The 19981-nt window shown below is 38.2% G+C and overlaps 1 protein-coding gene across 1 annotated transcript; it reads right to left on the bottom strand.

The window, feature by feature from the left end:
• Positions 1-1243: 1243 nt before the first annotated feature.
• On the bottom strand, positions 1244-18486 carry anxa13l (annexin A13, like). The gene is made up of 11 exons (XM_041804113.1): positions 18333-18486; positions 16828-16903; positions 13390-13484; positions 13135-13305; positions 10629-10662; positions 8696-8775; positions 8053-8121; positions 5980-6081; positions 5827-5902; positions 5631-5743; positions 1244-2483 (listed from the first exon to the last, which is right to left on the bottom strand). The coding sequence occupies exons 1-11, from the start codon at positions 18345-18347 to the stop codon at positions 2364-2366; spliced, it is 951 nt and encodes a 316-aa protein (XP_041660047.1). The 5' UTR covers positions 18348-18486; the 3' UTR covers positions 1244-2363.
• Positions 18487-19981: the final 1495 nt, after the last annotated feature.

A 19981-nucleotide genomic window follows, 5' to 3' on the forward strand; every position in this document is an offset into this window, starting at 1 on the left:
AAATGCTGTTCAACAGGTTTTGTGCAATTTAATGCATTTATTTGCTTTGAGACCAGGGCCGGCTCTGACTGTAGGAGATATAGGCATTGCACTGAAGGGGGCGCCAGTGTGAGCCCTGAACATTTTGAATGAAGCACCAACATACTAGATTGCCACTTCAGGAGCTCTAACCTCTGCTGCCCTCGGTCCAGCCTCTCTCTCTCCCCACACACCTCACCGCCCAACGTTTTCAGGGGTTTTTCTTCATCCATTCCTGTGCAGGACTCTAGTGATGGTCTTCTTTCAGACAACAATTCCTGACCTGGCTAAGTCATTCACCAGTGTTTTGGCAGCCTAACTCTCGCAGCCAATCACAGCTCTTTCTCTGATCAAAGTGGTTTATTTGAATATGACGTACATCTCACTTATCCCTGCTTTATCAATTCTGATGCATCACGCTGCAGCTGGCAAAACATATCCTCCTCCACCCCAGCCTGCTCCTTAATAGCATAAAGCTTGTTGCACCCTCATATTCAGATTCATACTACTATGGATTAATTGCTTTTGAATTAATCTTAATGTATTAAATATGTATTGTCATAAATGTATCTATCCATATGAGGGTTTCTAGCACAATCCTTGGAAGGTCAAAGCATGCTGCTTGACTAACCTATGGAGCATCTTTTAAACAAAGCCTTCTTCAAGTAAAACTGTATAACCATTTTGTGATTAAAGTAGTTAAATGTATGAAGACAGTGTTCTTGACCGCTTTGTGTGTGTTTGGGATGGGCTTTGATGATGCTTTGACTGTCCAGGGAGAGCATACCCAGAAACCTCCATATGGATAGATATATTTGTGACAATGCTTACTGAATTCAATAAATTAGTTCCAAAGAAATTAATCCATAGTAGCATGAATCTGAATATGAGGGTACAACAAGCTTTTTGCCATAAAGGAGGAGGCTGGGGTGGAGGAGGTTAAGCTCTGCCAGCAGCAGCAGCATTTATGCAAGCAGGGATTAGTGAGACATGGAAGGTGGTAACTGGGGTCAGCTGGCCATATGACTACTGTATCCTGCATGAACGAATGCTGAGCTTCATTTAAACCTGTGACCACAGTCATCCAAGTTTTGATCCTGGGGAAATAGAAAAACATTTTTTTGACATATCACAACCATACTCCTTGTTAGTTCATTTTCTGCATTTTCATAATAGTGGTGTAAAACTGCCCTCTACAGGTTATGAAGACCATACAATATTGTGCTTTTTGTTAGTTTCAGTTTATTACTACATACATATGTAACACATATCTTATACCATTACTACAGGTTTACAACTTCCTTCATAATTTAGTGCATTTATTTGCTTTATGACAACATGACCCCATATCATAGCTGTTAATATGACTGTAATATTGCTCAAAAACAAAATTAGACATGACTTTAAAGAGATATATTCCATCCATGTACACAGAGAGTGTCCTTTATCTGTGATTGCACTTTTGAGGTTAGGGAGCAAGATGACTTCTTCTTATTACGGCCATTGCCTTGTGATCCTTGATGCACAATGATCCCCAAGTTTATGGATTTATCACTAAGAACTGTGGTTATCATGAGGAGATGTAAAGGAAAACAGCCAGTCTTTTGAACAGTGTGATTGTGAGAGGCAGCATGTTAGCTGTGACTTATAATAATAAGACTACAAACGTCTGAGTTAAAAATCCCACATAACAATCAGGGATGTGTCTACAAAAACCCAATAATGTCTTAAAAGAGCCTGCTTTATAATAGGGCAAAATATATTCAGAATAACTAGTTAGCTGTGAAAACTCGGCACTTGAGTGTTGCAGCAAAAAAGGAAACTGCATTGCTATAATCACATTGAAGGCATCTTTGAGGCAAAACATAGTGCACTTAATGGATGATGCTGAGAAATAGTGTCAAATATAAAAGGCTGTATGTGGAGGAGCAGCAGAGACCTCTTAATGTTTGGTTTAAGCTTCGATGGTGATGGAATTACAAAAATGCCACAAAGCTGCTGATTGTGGATCAAGAGCTGGAGTTAAAGTTGATATTTGGCTGAAAACAGTTGGATAATTTCCACTTGGTGTGTAATTCTTGGCAAAACTGTGTATCCAAAGACTATAAATGTGTAAAATACTGAATAATATAGTAATAAATTTGTTTTTGGTCCATGCTGCAAAGAGAATAACTGACTGACACTGATAGTATGACAATAGACTTGTGAAAGACAGAGAGAAAGATGTCCACAAAGGCTATGATTGAATTTGATAAAGGAGAAGAATGAAGAGTAGGATGAGGGATAACTGGGTTCAGACTGTGTAATGTTGGTTAAATAAGGCTTGTAGGAGAAAGTGAGATGTTTTAATGCAGGATCTCGATGAGGAGTTTTTTGAAGTCTCCACCACACTCTGAACCCAGAGCGTCCTTCAGGGTGACGTCGTATTTCTCCAGGTACATGTCCTTCACTGTCTCCAGGTCGATCTGTACACAAAATGAGATTTTTACAATCCCAAGTACAAACACAAAATTAAATAATAAATATCATAAATAATATTGATAAAGGAATTTTAAATGTTTTTACAACTAGTTATCATCATGAAATTGGATAACATATTTGCACTGTATAACCAGAAGTGCAACAGATTTTTTTGTATAAATAAGAAAGAAGCATATATTAGGATCAGTTTAAATGTATTACAAAGTCATAAAACTGAACCAGCTCTGAAAAAATCATGATGGACGAAAGCGTGCAAAAGCCTCAACTATGTGGAAATATTGCCTCAAAGCTGCCTATAAAGGGGTGGAAAGGTCAAGCTTTCTGGGGCCCAGACATGATCCATCCTGAATTTAAAGAGGAAGTAAACACTTTAACATTTTCTTTCAGGTGTAAACTGAAGTATTTGACAGGACTTTGATGATATACCTCAAGGTTGGTGTTTTTTCTGACATTTGCACCATTTGTAAAATTGTTTCTGAGAAGGTGTGGCCTATGTGACCTAGAAAGCTACCACAAACTTTAGATAAAAGGGAGAAAATTACTTATTCTGACCAACGTTGCGTTACCACTCAGACCCTGCTAACACCTTCGCTTGCACCTGCACTGCAGCCCACCACAACACTAGAGCCTGCTTCAGGGGACTTTGGAGTGGAAGAAGCCTCCACCTCAAAAGATCATTCTGCTGCAATAGTGCTGTGGGGCTCTGTGTCACTTTCCATTTATCTATGCAGGGGGGTCAAACTCAATCATGGAAGGAGGCAGATTCTGAATTATGGTCTAACCGGAGGGCCTAACAGGATCCACATCTAACCAAACTGTCAACCTCATTTTTGTCAGTCAAACACCATGAGGGGAAATTAAGCACTGATGATAGATGATTTTGAGATTTAAAAAGTCCAAATAATAAACTTAAAGGCTCAAATCTGAGATAAAAAGTCAAACGTATTAGTTCAAAAGGTCAAAACAAGAAATTAGATGTTAAAATAATGCTTTTAACAGGTAAATATATAAAAAAAATTCACAATCATGTTTTCAGGCAAAAATAGGACTCAATATTTAAAACTAGGAACCTAAAAGGTAAAAATCTGAGATAAAAGTCCAAATAATAAATTGAAAAGGTCAAAATATGAGATAAAAAGTCAAAGTTGTTAATGCAAAAGGTCAAAACATGAAATCAGATGTTAAAATAATGCTTTAGAGGCATATATATATATATATATATATATATATATATATATATATATAAGAAAGTCACAATTGTGTTTTTAAAGCAAAAATATGGCTTTAAATTAAAAATGATGCACCTAAAAGGTCAAAATATGAGATAATGGTCAAAATAATAAATAGAAAAGGTCAAAATATTCAATAATAACGGAAAAATAATAAATTGACAGTCAAAATATGAGATAAAAAGTCAAAATTATAAATTGAAAAAGCTAAAATATTAGATAGAGTTAAAATTATAAGTTTAAATGGTCAAAATATGAGACCAAAAATTCTAAATAATAAATGTAAAAGGTCAAAATATGAAATTAAAGTCCAAATAATAGATTTTGCCCCCGGGCCTTCAGTTTGACACCCCTGATCCATGGCAAGGGACGTCACTGTTGCTCCCACCGTCCAACCTCATCTAGAAAACCCTGTCCTTTACCCCTCCCTCCCTTTAGTACCAGACTGCCCACTTTTTGTGCATTTTTCAAATTCCTGAAGTTGGTGGAGTTAGCTCTGGACTGGGGTTTTCTTACACTTTCAGCAATGATGACCTTTTTTATACCTAACTACTCACCAACACTTCTTCAAGCAACTAAAAATGAACTTTTTTTAATGTTGTCTGTTATAAATATAATATATATAAACCACCTCTTCTTAAAACGGCATGAGCCTTTTTTTGTAATATTACCAGTGTGGGTTTGTCTACTGTTTGGAGCCAGACCCAGGAGGTGAATCTTAACCAGGGGGCACTAATGCTACAGATCCAATGTGCATGCGGTGATGTTATTTAATAGTACCCAAAGAGGGCCAATTTGTTGAGCTTTTCTAGGGTCCAGCCATTTCTGTGGGCAGGCCCATGGTGGTGTATTTTTGTAGGGAAGGGAAAAGAATAACATCAACATATCCACACAAGTGATCAAACAATCTTGCATAATCAAATGTGACTCCAGAAGACAATAACTCATAGGATGATTAAATCCTTGGCTGGATGTCCTGGCGTGTTATAGTTGTAGCAAAAATTAAGAAATGAGGAAAAGAATGAGGGTGAAATTCTGAAGTAGAAGATGAAGGTATAGTTGGGTTTATGTTTTTGACATGTAAGCTTATGCAGCATCTGGTCTGCTCATTTCATTGGCTGTTGTGGGGTATTCCTTCAGAGACAGTCCAACTTAAAATCGTCAATATCAAACATGTTTGATTATTGACAACTCAAGATCAGAAAGGCTCTGACACTGTAAGGAATAGTAAAATAATTGTAGACACATGGGGATTATTTGGGCTGATAATCGTTTGCAATGAGTCTTAACTTGAGACATGCCCTCCGATCATCAGAGGGAGCAAATCTGCACTAAAGTTGGGCTTGAAATCACACAGTGTATGGGCTATAAATTAGGCTGTATGTAAAGGAGTAATAAAGGGGTTTTAATGTTTTGGTATCCCAAAGGTACTCTCAATTGTTCTCAATATGTAACAAACCACTGAGTAACTTTTAATGTAAGAGATATTTAGAGATTTCAAAGCGTGCTTCAAACTGAGAAAGTTCACTAAAGACAGACAGCGTTGGAAATTCACAGCAGAACCACTGTATGCAGCAAATAAGATTTACTGTTGCTTTCTTTATCAGCTGAGAGTTAATTAAAGTGTGACGTTTGCTAAAGGAATCCTAAAGAGCTCCTCTATGTAGCTGTTGAACATGTGCCAGAAGACAAGTTTCTTTCCACTTTTTAAAATTCTCTATCCCTTTCAGGGCCTGGAGAAACTTGACCTTCTGTAAGCGTGTGGTGTCTGTGGTGTTTGCTTTCATGTTTTTCACACAGTTTTACAGCTTTATTGTGAACTTTTGTCTCCACTGCATAATGAGTAACAATCATCCAAACCAGCCACCACTCGACCTGAAGGTTTTTCTGACACAGACTTGCCTCTGAGCGTCCCACAATGACGCGAATGAGCGTGTCTTCATCTGTGCCCACTCCCTTCATGGCGGCATTAAGACGTCGGGCAAAATAAAGCTGGGGGTTCTTAGCACACCTGACTGAAAACACAGATACAGGAGAAGTTGGATCAAAGATGGTTCTGTTTGATGTTAAATGTCTTGTTCAGTGTAGTGAAACCTACCCAGAGTGATGTAACACTCTTTCAGAGTCCCTGTTGCCTCAGAGTCAATGGTGTCCAAAATGTCTGTCCCTGAAAGCTGCAAGAGAATAAGTAAAGTAAGATATTGAGATACAAAGCAGACAGTCATGTAGCAGTAATGTCTTCATTCCTCACCGCCTCGTAGGCCTTAAAGGTGGCCTGGAGCTGAAGGTAGTTCCTGTGAGTCAGGATGAAGGTAAAGGTTGACTCGTCTGTGCCAAATCTGCCTTCTCCTGCCTGAAAGAACAGTAAGAGGAAACAATAGGCCAACATTGTTGAGTATTTAAGTACTTAATGTCTCAGTTTAATTCCTCAGCAGCTTTCAGTTAGACTTTATTGGCTTGTTGGATGAGAGGTTTTTGTTTGAGGAAAATTCCTGTTCTATTAAAACCTGGGTCATATGTTTTGCTATCTTTGTTTAATATTTAGACCTACATTATGTAAAGGTTCTTTCAAGTTATCTGACTTAAAGTAACAAGACACAAAGCAAAACACAGCTGAATTGTAACAAACTTACAAGAAGCATTACCAAGAGCCAGTCTTATTTGAAGAGGTACATAATGATAAATATGAAACTGTATTTGCAAATCTTTGGTCCACAGCCATGCTAGCTGCTCTCTTTAGCAGCACGCAGGCACAGTTGTTATCTAAGCTAAAAGTTAACTTTACTGCTAGATGCTAATAATGAAAAAGCTAACATTCTGTTGATAAGCCGATATAACCAGTGTTACTCGACCTAGTAAATCAAAGAGCCAAATTGTTAGAAAAATACCTTGCATGAGCCACAAAAAAAGACAAAGTTCGACGAGTTTGGTGGGAAAGAACCAGTGTTGCCAACTCCTCAGTAAGCAGAGAAGCCATTGGCTGTCCTAAAAGTCGCTAAATGACACCTAATTCGCATAATTAGTCATGTGCACGTAATTGTAATGGATGCTGAAGGAGAGAGGAATAACGTTGTGGTAGAGACAGAAAATGATTAAAAAAATATGTTAAGAACTAAAAAATGAATCATCTTCTGTCGATCTTCTGTCGTTTTTTTAATTGAACAATCCCAACACTCCACCTTTATGTGCACTTGGGACCGGCAAAACTGATAGTAGTTTTTTAGTTTAGTTTTCTTAAGCTTGGTTTGGTTTTTAACCATATGGTCCACTTCAAAGCCTACAACAAGTCACAGTTAAACTTGAACATGTTTTTACCACAAGGTTTTAAACTTTTTTTGTATAAAACCTCATTAAGAATCTAAACTGACCAAAAAGACACAATAACAAAATATCAAGGCGACTTCGTGACATGTTTCATTTGCAGCAGAGGGGTGGACATCTCCTGCTCTGACTGCAGCTGGGAGGGACTGCTGCGTGAGGACTGGGCTGCCTGTGGGTGCTTTGGGACGGGGTGAGGCCAGCAGAAAAAGGCACTAGATTTGTTGCTAGTCATTTTTTTGGAAAAAAAATTGCTAGAGGGGTCTGAATACTTGCTAAATATAGCAACAAACTCGCTAACACTGGGAAGAACTTGACTGGCCCACAAAGAACCCTGACCACAAAACCATTAAGCACCTTTGGGATGACCTAAGTGGAAGACTTAAAAAAAAAAAACACTGAATTTGTTTTAAACTGAAAGGATCTCTAGTTTTAGTGGCCATTATCAGCTGTTAGGATGACAGCATGGTTACAGCACTTACTCACTGGCTTCACTTTTGTAACCGAGAGGCTAAGATCCGGTTTCTAGATTCAGTCTTGGGGCTATATTGTCTACCATGTTAGCATGCTTACATTAGTTAATTAATGCTACAAACAAACCACAGCTGAGGCTGATTAGATTAGCTAAACTGTCCCTTTATTGGTTTCATGTAAGTAGTTGTATGTGAAATTCTATAAGATTTTATTGATTCTATTGTATTCCCTCTCTGCATACAGTCATATTTATGCAGAATTGCTATGAAACTTTAAACTCTGGTTTCCCAGGTGCCCCACATCCCTGCACTGTTATAAAAGCCACAGTACAGAATCATGACAAAAACAAGTCTTTATCTAATAAAGCCTGCTCTTGTGAGATTTGCTCATTGTTCTGATCTCACATTCTTAAACATTTAAAATCCAGGAACACATTTCTTTGAAAAACACAGCTGTGATTTTATGTGCAAACTGTAAATCATGCCTCTAATTTAAAGGGTTTACACTGCACAGATTTCATCTGCAAACGTACCTCAAACAAAGATGCAGCGTCCTGTTCAGCTAAACTCTCATCCACCTCAAAGCCCTCATCTCTGCCCGCCTGCAGAAAGAGAAGGATACATGAGAGGAGAGGGATACTGGAGACTGAAAAAGAGGAAAAGAGGTTTAAAGGGATGGATAAAGGCGGCAAAGTGTGATGAAAGAATGAGGGAAAAGATTAAGTCAGTGAGGAAAAGGTTAAAAAGAAAGCTCTGGAAAATAATCCCAGACACTTAGCTGGATAACAATCATCTGTTACAAATAAAGGGAAATATTGGAAGGCCATGAGAGTGGCAGCTCTTTGTGAAGGCGTCATTTTGGAACATGAGTCACGCTGTGTTTGCCTTTATATCTGGGGGAAGGAAAAGAGAGAGGAAGCAGAAGAGGGTGGGAGCGCTGAGTAAAAAGGCAGCAGTGTGCCAGACAATGATACGATGTGTGACCAGTGTCAATGTGAGAGCAACCCTGTGAGCAAATAACAAAGGGAAAAGCAACATCCGCCTTCTTTTATGGCTTATATCCAAATTCAAGTCTTCCTTCTATGTATCAAGTCTGTTTACTATCACTGACCGTTGTTACTACAAATAATAATGATAATTTTCAGTTTAAATTAGGCCAAAATAACTCATCTTTACCTGCAGCAGTGACATCAACAGGTTCCTCACATCTCCGCTGGTGTCGTCCTCGATGTCTGCCTCCAAGTCACGCTCATGTACTGGAAAAATAGAGCCGGAAAGAGTCCAGTTTAGAGGATCTTACACTTTATTACACCATCAATACTATGGGTGGGATATGCAGGGAAACTTGTGACACAATAAGATACAATATGATATGATGCAATACTACATGCCCTGGCATGACACAGTAAGATTTGACACGATAGGACATGATACAATATAATACGACATGGTACGACATTATACAATGCAATGCGATGCGGCGCAACACGACATGACACAACATGATATCATTTGATACCAGTAGCAGACAATAGCTTAACAAGCTAACTACTTGTGTTGGCAGATGGATCATTCTGCCTGTACTTACAGCCAATATACTAGCTACATACAGCTTGCACACATGTTTTAAGTTTGTGCAGTTAAAACCAGAATAAAAAAACCTACATCAGCTAAAGTTTTTAAGTTTATTATCCTCTTATTTCAATTGCTCTTTTGATCATTTTTAATCATGTTGATATGATTTGATACGATAGGATATGATTAGATAAGGTGGGTATTACACGAAATAACAGAATACGATACAATAAGTAATACTATGATTCAGTCTGATGTAATATGTACCCATGATGAAAATAATATCACAGTACAGTGATTCTGAGATGATTGATACTTTGAAAGACAATCATGTAATGATACATAATTATATTTATAAAACTGAAGAATCAAAAATACCCCTAAAGAGATTAAGTGCAGGATTAATGTGTTTATCCACTGCAATGTTTAGCATCAGTTTAACCTCTTTGCAGCTTTATTCTGAAACTTCTTTACACAATGGTCTGACATTTTCCTACAGTCCTGTTTTATCTCTCTGCTGTCTTCTTTGTCCAATAAAAAAACTTCTGTTCTTGTTACGCTAATTTATTTCATAACCATCAGGGCTAGTTTTGGTGATTTGGGGCGTCCAGGCACAGACCAGTTGGAGGCAATGATCTTTTTAGATAAAAGCAATAATTTTATGTGAAACAAATATTTTTTGAAGTATGTTTTTCAGGCGGACAGCCAGAGAAGTAAAGGACATACCCAAAATCTGAAATCTAAATAACAGACACTTCATTACCTCTTAAATACATCACAACTCAAAATTACCACATCAAGAGGGATCTTAAGAAAATGTGTTCTCACTAGAATCATTTCTTCAGCCACAAATGATACATCTGTATTCATGGTATGCCATTTTACCACAAGGTAATCCACCATATTATTGTTTTATTATGTCTATAGATGTCTGCCATGTTATTGTTTGCTTGAGATGAAGACATTTTGTGGCTTTTGAGTGGCTTGGACCCTGCTGTTGGGGGACAGGGGTCCTCCTCAATGACATTTCTGGATAATCACAATCTATTTTGATGCTATTTTATTCACTTTTGGACTCTTAGCTTTGCCTAATGGGAAAACCTCCTATGTTACTCACCATGGTGAAGTTATGAAATGGTGATGGGGTGAGTCAAAATGGCAAAGAAATCTGTTTAGAGTGCCAGTTTTATTGAATTAACATTCAAATATTTAGCAGCAGTAGTTTTAAAACTGCATCATATGAGTCAGGGCAGATAATTTGTCCTCCCTCTAATCAACACATGTGCAACTATTGTACTCAAGTGTGCACAGCACAATGCAACAAGCTATTTTGTAACTGAAATCTGAGCCTGAAGATGGGAGTAGCAGGCTGTGTTTGTGGTAAGTGAGTTTGGAAATCATGGCTCACTACAACATGATTCACTCTAAGAAGGGAAACACCCCAAACATAAAACTTCAAATGTGCACATACTCCAGTGTGAGAGATTAGAGGGGTTGTTTTTTTGAGCATGACTCATCATGGAAGAAGACTTACCCTGAGTATAGGCCTCCTTGTACCTCCTGATGTCCTGTTGGAAATGAAATAAAGAGTGGATTAATGAATCTCTGTATATTCACGCAGTTCTCATCAACTTTAACTGGCTCACTCTACAACAAGGTATGATTACTCATAGTCACTCACAGTAACAAACCCACAAAATATCATCCCCTAGCTACACAGTCTGGATCTAAAGAACCTTAAAATGTCTTTCAGTTAAGATTTCAAGCCTTAAATCATTCTTTTGCATGTTTTCTTGCATCTTTTGGCAGAATTATTCCTCTTGAAAGCTCCTGTCTGATATAATAAAGATGTAACTGTATCATTAATACCGCAATATTGCAGTGACTGATAACCTGAACAGATTGGCCCTGTAAGAAAGTGACAGGACCAATCAGGAGTAAGAGGCAATACTTTTAGGCGCAGCAGAGTCAGGACGTAAGCAAGCAGTAACAAGAGGTCTGAGCATTTTATGGCGGAAGACATTAGCGTGGATGCTGCTATAGCCAGTTTTAGCAGAACTTAACAATATTTCTTCATTAAAGGATGAACAAAGAACAGCATTGAGTTGTTTTCTTTTCAAAAATGACAAAAGTCATGTACTGACATGTAGGGGTGCACCAATTGCAATTTTCTAGCCGATCACGATCTTTAAAAAGCCTGACCTGCCAATTCCGATTTTGGCCGATACCGATTTTTTTTTATAACTGACAGCATACACCTTCAATGTTCCAAACTTATTTTATTGAAAAACATTAAACAATACCCGTGAAACAATACAAACTTGTTGTTTTAACTGCGCATGAGGTAGTTCTCTCAAATATAAATGAAAAGTTTAGAGCATTGCTGTTCAAACTACTAAATTATATCAGTTCCTTTAGTCTTTCATTTTTCATATTTCAAGTAGGTAGAGGTACATATGAAACCAATCTTATCCACCGATCTTATCTAAGTATTGGCTGATCACCGATCCCCCAGAATTAAAGAAAATCGGCACCGATTCCGATTTTGGCTGATCGTTCGGTGCACCCCTACTGACATGTCTACAGTTGCCATGCTTCGCGTTATGCAGTTCTCTCCTCGAGTTTACTCCTCGGTAGGGGCGCACACCTACGACGTCATGTGTTTTGTTGCTCTGTTTGGCCCATAAAGATGTGACAGACAGAACGTTTATCCAATCACCCTCCGAGTGTTTTTTCAAAGGCTCTGCCCTTTCCCAAACACTATCTATGGAAGGTTTTCCAGATGGATGTGGGAAACAAATCCATCTGGCGTGTCAGGTTAGGTGACTGAAGCATCTCAATACCATCTTGGACATGTGACATTTTCAAACAATATTTTTTCAGGGCAAGAGTGTATTTTTTTAATGGAGCAGAGTGAAGGGAAGTGGGAACTACTGTTACCATCTGCCTTTGCATACCCATCATCCTTTGCGTTGCGAATGGTGGATACTCCATCCCCTAGTGGTGATGGAGAACTGCGTGAGGTTGTGGAGGCTCCAGCGACTTTTAAATCTGACGTGTGGCAGTACTTTGGTTTCCAGGTGCCAAGAAGTGAGGAAAGAGAAAAGGTGACAGACAAACTAAAACCGATATGCAGACTCTGCCAGACTGGGGTGACAACCTTGAATAACACGAGGAGCCACGTGGCAAATCATCACTCTGGAAACATTCGCAAAGATGCGAAGAGCAGGATCCGCCAGGCCAAAAGAGTCTTCAAGAAGTGTTTACAATCCCACTTCCCTACAACATTGCAAGGGCTCAACAGATCACAAGGTGAATCGCTGGGTGAATGTATATCGCCAAAGACCTGCCGCTATTTTCAGTGGTGGACATCAAAGGTTTTGGACAGTTAGTAAAAACTGGAGCCAAAGTATAAGTATTTGCTTTAAGCCTAATGCACATTTACGGAACTTTTTTTTTTTTGCACATATTGAAATATTTAAAGTGCAATAAATACTGTAACATGGACTTGTTACCGAGGTTTAACCGTACTGTGTGATTTTGACACATTACATGCCTACTAATAGTTGTCATTTTTTTCTTAAAGTCATGCTTGTGTTCAATTAAATTATAAAGATTGATTTTAATTTACAACACATGGTTTCAGTTTTGACAACTCTATGTTTGCGCATGTGTAAGATTCCTACAAACTTAACTTATTTCAAGCTTTTAAGTGTTAAAGATGACTAAAAATGTCATCTCTTGTTGACAAGTAATGTGAATAATCAGACCTGCTGAGTTAAAAATCAGTTGAAAGCTTCATGTTTCTTTCATTGTTGTTTTTGACCATTTCTGTGTTCAAAAAGTATAGAAAATAGAAGATTATTCATCAAAATGGGTTCATGTAGACTAAAATATGTTTGTGAAAATTATAAATATGTACACCTAAACTCATTATCACCTGTTTTAAGTTTACCGTCAAAGAAATGATGCCAATAGTAAGTTAAGGTCTGAATGAAAATATTAGCAACATTAAACAATAATATGACAAATCAACACACCTCATTGGTGGCTGTACAGAGGATCTCTATGAGCACAGCTTCATTTGTCCCCGCCCCCTTCATGGCCTTCCTCAGCTCCTTGGCAAAGAAAACACGAGGAGGGTCCAACATGGCTATGATGGCTTTCTCAAAGGTTCCTGTCAGCTCCTCCTTCAGGACCTCCTCTAACTCCTGAACACATTAATACAGAGGTTATCTAATGCACTGCTCATATGTATCTTTTTACGTGAACGAGGAATGCGGACAGGAACTCACATCTTCATATTTTTCAAAGTAAGCCTGTTTAATCACCAAACGCTGAGCTGATGAACGGTTAGCCAGGATATGAATGATGCTCTCTTCATCTGTGCCTGCAGAACAAACAGCATTTACATAAAAATCAGAATATATGTCTATGCTCAGTGGGAGAGAAGAGGCTGAACTCTTTCTGCATTTCTTCAGCCAATAAATATGTGATATAACAAAGTTTGAGTAAGTTTTGTCTGTCTGCTTTTTCTCATGGAAACTTGTAATATGAGAGGACATAAACTCTGAATATAATTACTTCATAGCAGCAGGGCTGGAAGATAAAAAAATTGACAACCCATTAATAATACAATATTTCTGCCGGGAAACAGATGCCAATAAGAGAATGCCTCTAAATGTTTGTGCATGATGTCTGGTGTTAGTCTGAAAATTTTTAAGCTTAAATAAACTTCAGAACCAGGATTTGTTTTTGCAGGGATGTGGGTGATGAGCCAGCTATGTAATCAAATTCAGCACTGTTGCAAGGTGTCACTAGGATCACTGGTTAATGGCTACTGCCATAAGCTCTACAACCGGGATGTAAACAAGCACAGTGAACAAGAAGCATCAAAGGAGAAGTGCAGTTTTTCAGTGTTTTGACCTACAGAATCAAGCTTAAGGTTTTAGACTGCATGAAGTCAGACTCATGAATTACCACTTGACTGGAGCAATATACGACCACATTCAGCTCAGGCATGTGGACTCACGTCTGTAAAGAGAATGGAAGACCAGTGGTGGTTTTAGCATTGCTGATGTTAGCCACACTCTGATTTAACGCTTTAAAGTCTAACTGTTTTCTGTATATTTAACGTAGACTGTTGACTAGTCAATTATTAAACTTAAAACTATTTCAACCTCAGAAATAAACTGTTTAAACTCCTCCCTTTTGGTAGGGGTGAAAGGGTGCTGTCATCTACTGGTTTCGGTCCACTGTGTTTTATCAGGTACAAGGTCAGCTGAAGCTTTAAAGCACTTCATGCTGACCAGCTTTATGGAGATGCTGATTTCTCCACCTGCCCACACAGCCACAAGCACCAATACCTGGTTTAAGGACCATGGTATCCAGTGTTGTTCCTGAACGAGTTCAGTGAATGATTGTTCATGGACTTGTTCATATTTTGGGCGAACATGAACTGAACGTACTGTATTTCTGCCTGATGAACGTTATTGTGAGCACACTCATTCTGGCGTTTGTGAACGCCACTCTCACCGCCGCTTGTGTCATCAAAATGCAAAGCATGGAGGCAAAAACAAATGAAGGCAGCAGCACTAACTCAGACTCTGCCTCCAAGATTAATACGGCATCTTCGTATGATTACTTAGAAGAATTTTATGAAAAGTGATGATCCAGGTGGGAAAATTCTTACCATACATCAACAACGTCAACAGCAAACCTAAAATGGCACATTGAACTAAAGCACCCAGCTAGCCTTTCAAGGTATGTGCAAGTGACTGAATGAGTGCAAGTGTGGACTGAATGGCTGGCAACAATGGGGAAATGCCAGTATTCTAAGCGTAATAGCTTGCAGTAAAGTATTCATTTTAAAATTTGTGAACTGAAATTTGAAGTACTGTAAAATACCAAATAATAGCCAGGGCGTTTATTTGTCTCAATCCCTGAGCAGACCAGGCGTTTATCTGGGACCAGGTGGCTATTTGGAATAGGCGTTTAATTCCTTTCTCACAAAAATCTTGCTTAGCAATAATTGGAAAAATATGGTAAATTTAATCAAACTATTTATTTACACCAGTATGAATATCACCTTTACATTTTTAAGACAAGATTACAGTGCTATAGTTATACTTCTGTCTTCTATTGTCAACTCAACACTCTCTAAACACTTTAAATACTGGTAAGGAACTTAACAAACACAAAGTTGATGACAGTTTAAAGTTAATGTCGTACTTTTTATTTTTTGGCTGCACAGGGGCATGGCGCTGCTATCTCACTTGAGAAAACAAGCAAGGGACAGGGGTGCCCCAGCCAATGAGGAGGCTAGTACTCCCAGTCAATCAGGCTCAGGTCAGATGGGGGCTTTCCTATTGGCCGCTGTAGCTTCCATATCTCAGCTCAATGAGTAGTTGATTCAATGGCGGAATTACGGGGGTGTTCGGTCCTGTGTAGAATTTGTTCATGATGAGATGAAGTGTTTTCTTGCCTGAGATTCAGCCATTGATTTAAGTGTAAAAGCAGAGCAAAATCACTCCACGAGTGCTTTGCCACCATGAGTATTCAATTCAGCAGACATTCTCATCCACGAGGAGGCACGTAAAGAGAGGGGCGGAGCTATGGCGGTCAAACAGGGAGAAGAGCAGGAAGGGAGGGGGAGTTGGGAGTTGATTCTATACGGTTCTCATCTCATCTCAGTCACATATCGGAGCTGTAAATAAATTACACTCTACATTTATTTGGAACAGGTGTTTATTTGTCAAAATGTACTGCCACAACCAACGGTTAATTGGGACCTGGCGACTGTTTGGTATTTTACGGTAGTTCATGTAGAAATTGAACTTTCCCAACACTGATGGTATCCCTGTGCTTGATTGGCCAGCAAACTCACCTGCCCTAAACCTCACAGAGAATCTATGAGGTATTGTGAAGAAGAAGATACGACCCACCAGACCCAACAACGGAGAAGAGCTGAGGGCCACTATCAGAGCTGCCTGAGCTTCCATAACACCTCAGCAGTGCCATAGACTGATCGCCTCAATGCCACGCCGCATTGCTGCAGTAATTCATGCCAAAGGAGCCCAAACCAAGTATTGAGTGCTGTACATGTTCATACTCTTTAGCAGTCTATCATTTCTGTGTTAAAAACATTTTTTATTGGTTTAAAGTAATATTCTAGTTTTCAAAGAAACTTAATTTTGGGTTTTCATTAGCTGTAAGCCATAATCATCAAATTTAAAAGAAATAAACATTTAAAATGTATCAGTCTGTATGTCATGAATCTATAGAATAAATGAGTTTCACTTTTTTGAATTAATACAGAAATAAATCAACTTTTTGCATGATGTTTGAATTTATTGATCTGCACCTGTACATATTACAGTAAAAATTTTAACAGATCCAGCATTGAGTAAAATTTACCCAAAGCATTTCTTTGTGTCTTACTTGATACAATTTTACAGTCTGTCATCTATTGACTTTCCTAAAAGTTTGCATAAATTGACATTTTAAAAATGGCCTTTTACACCTGGAACCACCATGAGGGTCAAATTTATCCCATAAGAAACCTTTAATTTCCTCCCTCTTTCTCTCTGTTTCTGCACTTCTTATCGGAAATCATAGATCAATATTCAACTTGGATACCACTGTTTTAACCATATGCAAATAAAGAAAGATGGATTCAATACACCCATTTTTTGATGGAAGAAGCAGTCTAACTTCTTGTCTTACCCACTTACCTAAGCCTTTACATGCTTTCCTGATGGCCCGTATGTCAGCTGTGGCATCAAAGTCCTCTTTTGGGACTATGGTGGGCTGGAGAAGAAAAATGAAAGCTGCATTAATCATAAAATAGTTGCAAATGTGTGAGCACAATCAAACAATGGAGAAGATCTTTGGAGAAAATCAAAGTATTGTCAGCTTAATGCTGATTTAAGAAAGATTAGTTGAAAAGAAGATCCTCTGAAAAACGTACACTTTAATGACCATGCTATAGTAAAAGTACATGTACAAACAGGATCCTATGGACAAGCACAAATGCAGAGTGGGGCTGTTGCCCATGAAGGAACCCCGCCTAAGAGGTTGAGAGGCCAGGGTCTTGCTGAAGTGTACTTCAGAAGTTCTGAGAACGTGAGCTGGCACCCCTCCATCTACCAGATCAATAGCCAGACTTGGCAAAACCTGGCCTAAACTGGTGATCTAAAACCCAAACCCTTTCAGAATGATCTACTGCTGCCCCAAGAGGAATTGAAACTGATTAAATTATATCTTCTCTGATTAAATGTTCTTAATAAAATCAGCACAAATACAGTGATTAAAGATGACATATTTACACTGTGGCAGACAAATTCTGTATTAAGTGGATCAGAAGAAGTGAAAAATCACATTTTTCTGTCTTAACTATGATAGGTTGTTACTTACAATGAAGGTTTTTATTTCCTGGTTGCCAGCCTCTTATCCTAAAGTCTCTACAAGTGTTTTAACGGGCGTACATTGTATTAATGTTACTTGAGGTAGTTAAAGCTAACCATCTACTTCACACAAACTCTAGCCAGCTGCTATTATAAGAAGGACTCTCTCAGTTGAAAGCAATCAAAACAACACAATTATGTCAGAGACGTATTTTTTTCTACTAAGTTTTTAAATAAAACTGTCTTTTATAAGTAAAAAAAAAAGTGTCATCTAAAAGACAGTCCAGTCACAGCCGACAACAGAGTGAATCTGAGGAAAAGATCGTGGTGCTTTACTGCATAAGACAAGGGTGTCCCGCAGGAAAAGGGTGCAGCCCATGTTAAAGCTGAGTCATAGAGCAGCAGCAGCAGCAGCAGTGTACGGTCTCTCTCCTCGCCCACCCTCACTTCAACACAATGCGGCCTTATTGATCCTATCTCCTCTCAAATTCCTGCTGCTGTTGCTGCCTCCTCGGCCGGGCACTGAACACACCCTGTGCCCAAGTTAACTGCGCAAGTTCTGCTCCACAAAACCCTGACTGTTTATTAAAAAAACACCTTGTTTGACCTCTTGCAGAAGGTAAAGTAGAAATAATAATCGCTTGACTCGGACAGTTATACTGTCTTTTGCTGATATTTTACTTTTTTGGAGCAGTTATCCTATTGCATCACTGCTAACACGCCCTAAAGCAGTGTAAAACTCTCCGACAAGTTCCAGTACCAGCTCCATGATTAAATGCTCTGATAAAAGATAGTTTTAGCAGCACATGTTGTAGAGCAGCCACTTTTCTTACCTCCACGTTGCCCATGTTGTTGTTTCTCTTCGGTGTTAAAGGTGCAGACTGGATCCTGTGTCTGGGTTGGGTGTAGATGTTGAGCTGCTCTGTAGGTGATGTGATGCGGGTGAAGTCAGATCGGCTGTTCCTGCAGGGACGCAGCCCTGTCCGCTGCAGCAACGATGACGTCAGTACCGCCCATTAGATTAGCCGGAAAGAGTTGGCGGGGCAGTTTACGTATTTTTAGAGGAACCAATATTTTTGACTCGATTAAGTTGTTAATGTTTTTCCTGGTTTTCTTTATCCTTTTTAAAAGTTACTTCTGCATTGTAGCAGGAAGTGGATATTAGCATGTAGTGCAACTTCTTATTTCTACTTTACCACAAATTAAATTCAGTAAATCTTCCCCTGCTCAACAGAATATGAAAATATAATTCAAACAAGCTGAAGTTTTTGTTTATTTAACTTAAAACTGTAAGCTTCGCTTAAAAATATCAAGTTTAGCTCAGATTTAAACAGCAAATCATTCAGTTATCTCTAAACTTGAAAAATAAGTTGAGATAAATGCATAAACACTCATTACTGAGTAGCCTATTTCTTAAGTCATATAAATAGCTACTTTTGGAAGTAAAATAATCTATTTCCTTTGATACAGTGCTAACAAGTGTTAGCTCAAAAATAAGTTAGTTTAAAAATGACAAAGTTAGCAAAAAGTTAAAACTGTTATACATTCAGTTATTGACTTAACCTGAAAAATAAGTTCCTATAAATGCTTAAACTTGGAGTAGCCTATTCTTTGAGTGTTATAAATAAGTTCTTTGTAAAGTTTACATACCCATCTCTCGTGATGTAGTGCAGTGTTAGCTTTTAAAAAAGGAAATGTAATGCTTTAAAAAATTGTTCTTTAACTTTCCCTGGTTATCATAACCTCTTTTATCATTAACTTTTGCATAGGGGCAGAAATTAAAAAAAAAAAAAATCAGTAAATTTGGACTTGCCCAATACTTTTGAACGGATACAGAATATAAGAATCTTAAACAAGATGAAAAATCTCATTGTTACATCATGTTTTAAGTGATTTAACTTAAAATCTATGGGCCAAGCTTAAAAAACATAAAGTTTAGCAAAAATTTAAACTTAACTCTTTCAATTATTTACATATCAGAAACATTTCTGCTAAAATAACTGCTTAAACACTCTTGTTATTGGGTAACCTTTTCCTTGAGTGTTATAGATCATTTTGGAAGTTACAAATTTTAGTTGTTTTTATTCTCCTTCTTACTGTTTTGATTTAAATTCCCTTCTGCCTCCTCCTAATATAACAGATGCTCTTACATTTCTGGTTCTTGGGTCTTTTTTTATGTTGTTGGTTCCTTGACACGATTTCGTGTTTACTGGGTTTTTATGATGTTGGGCTTACAGTGCTGGCAGAGTTTTCATGGGCTCTTGTTTTGTTGGGGTTTTGTCTTTCTCTTTGTGCTCTGCTGTTTGTGGTTGATGCTTTGTCGTAATTGTGATTCTGCTTATTGTCAAAGCACTTTGTATAGCTCTGTTTTTAAAAGTGCTTTAGAAATAAAGTTTATTATTATATTATAAAGTTGATAAGAATCTGTTTCTCTTGACGCAGTGTCTTAGCAGCGAAAGTAGATAAAGCCCTCATTTCTGCT

The sequence above is a fragment of the Cheilinus undulatus genome, linkage group 13, assembly GCF_018320785.1.
Source record: "Cheilinus undulatus linkage group 13, ASM1832078v1, whole genome shotgun sequence".
Classification (NCBI taxonomy): Eukaryota; Metazoa; Chordata; class Actinopteri; order Labriformes; family Labridae; genus Cheilinus; species Cheilinus undulatus.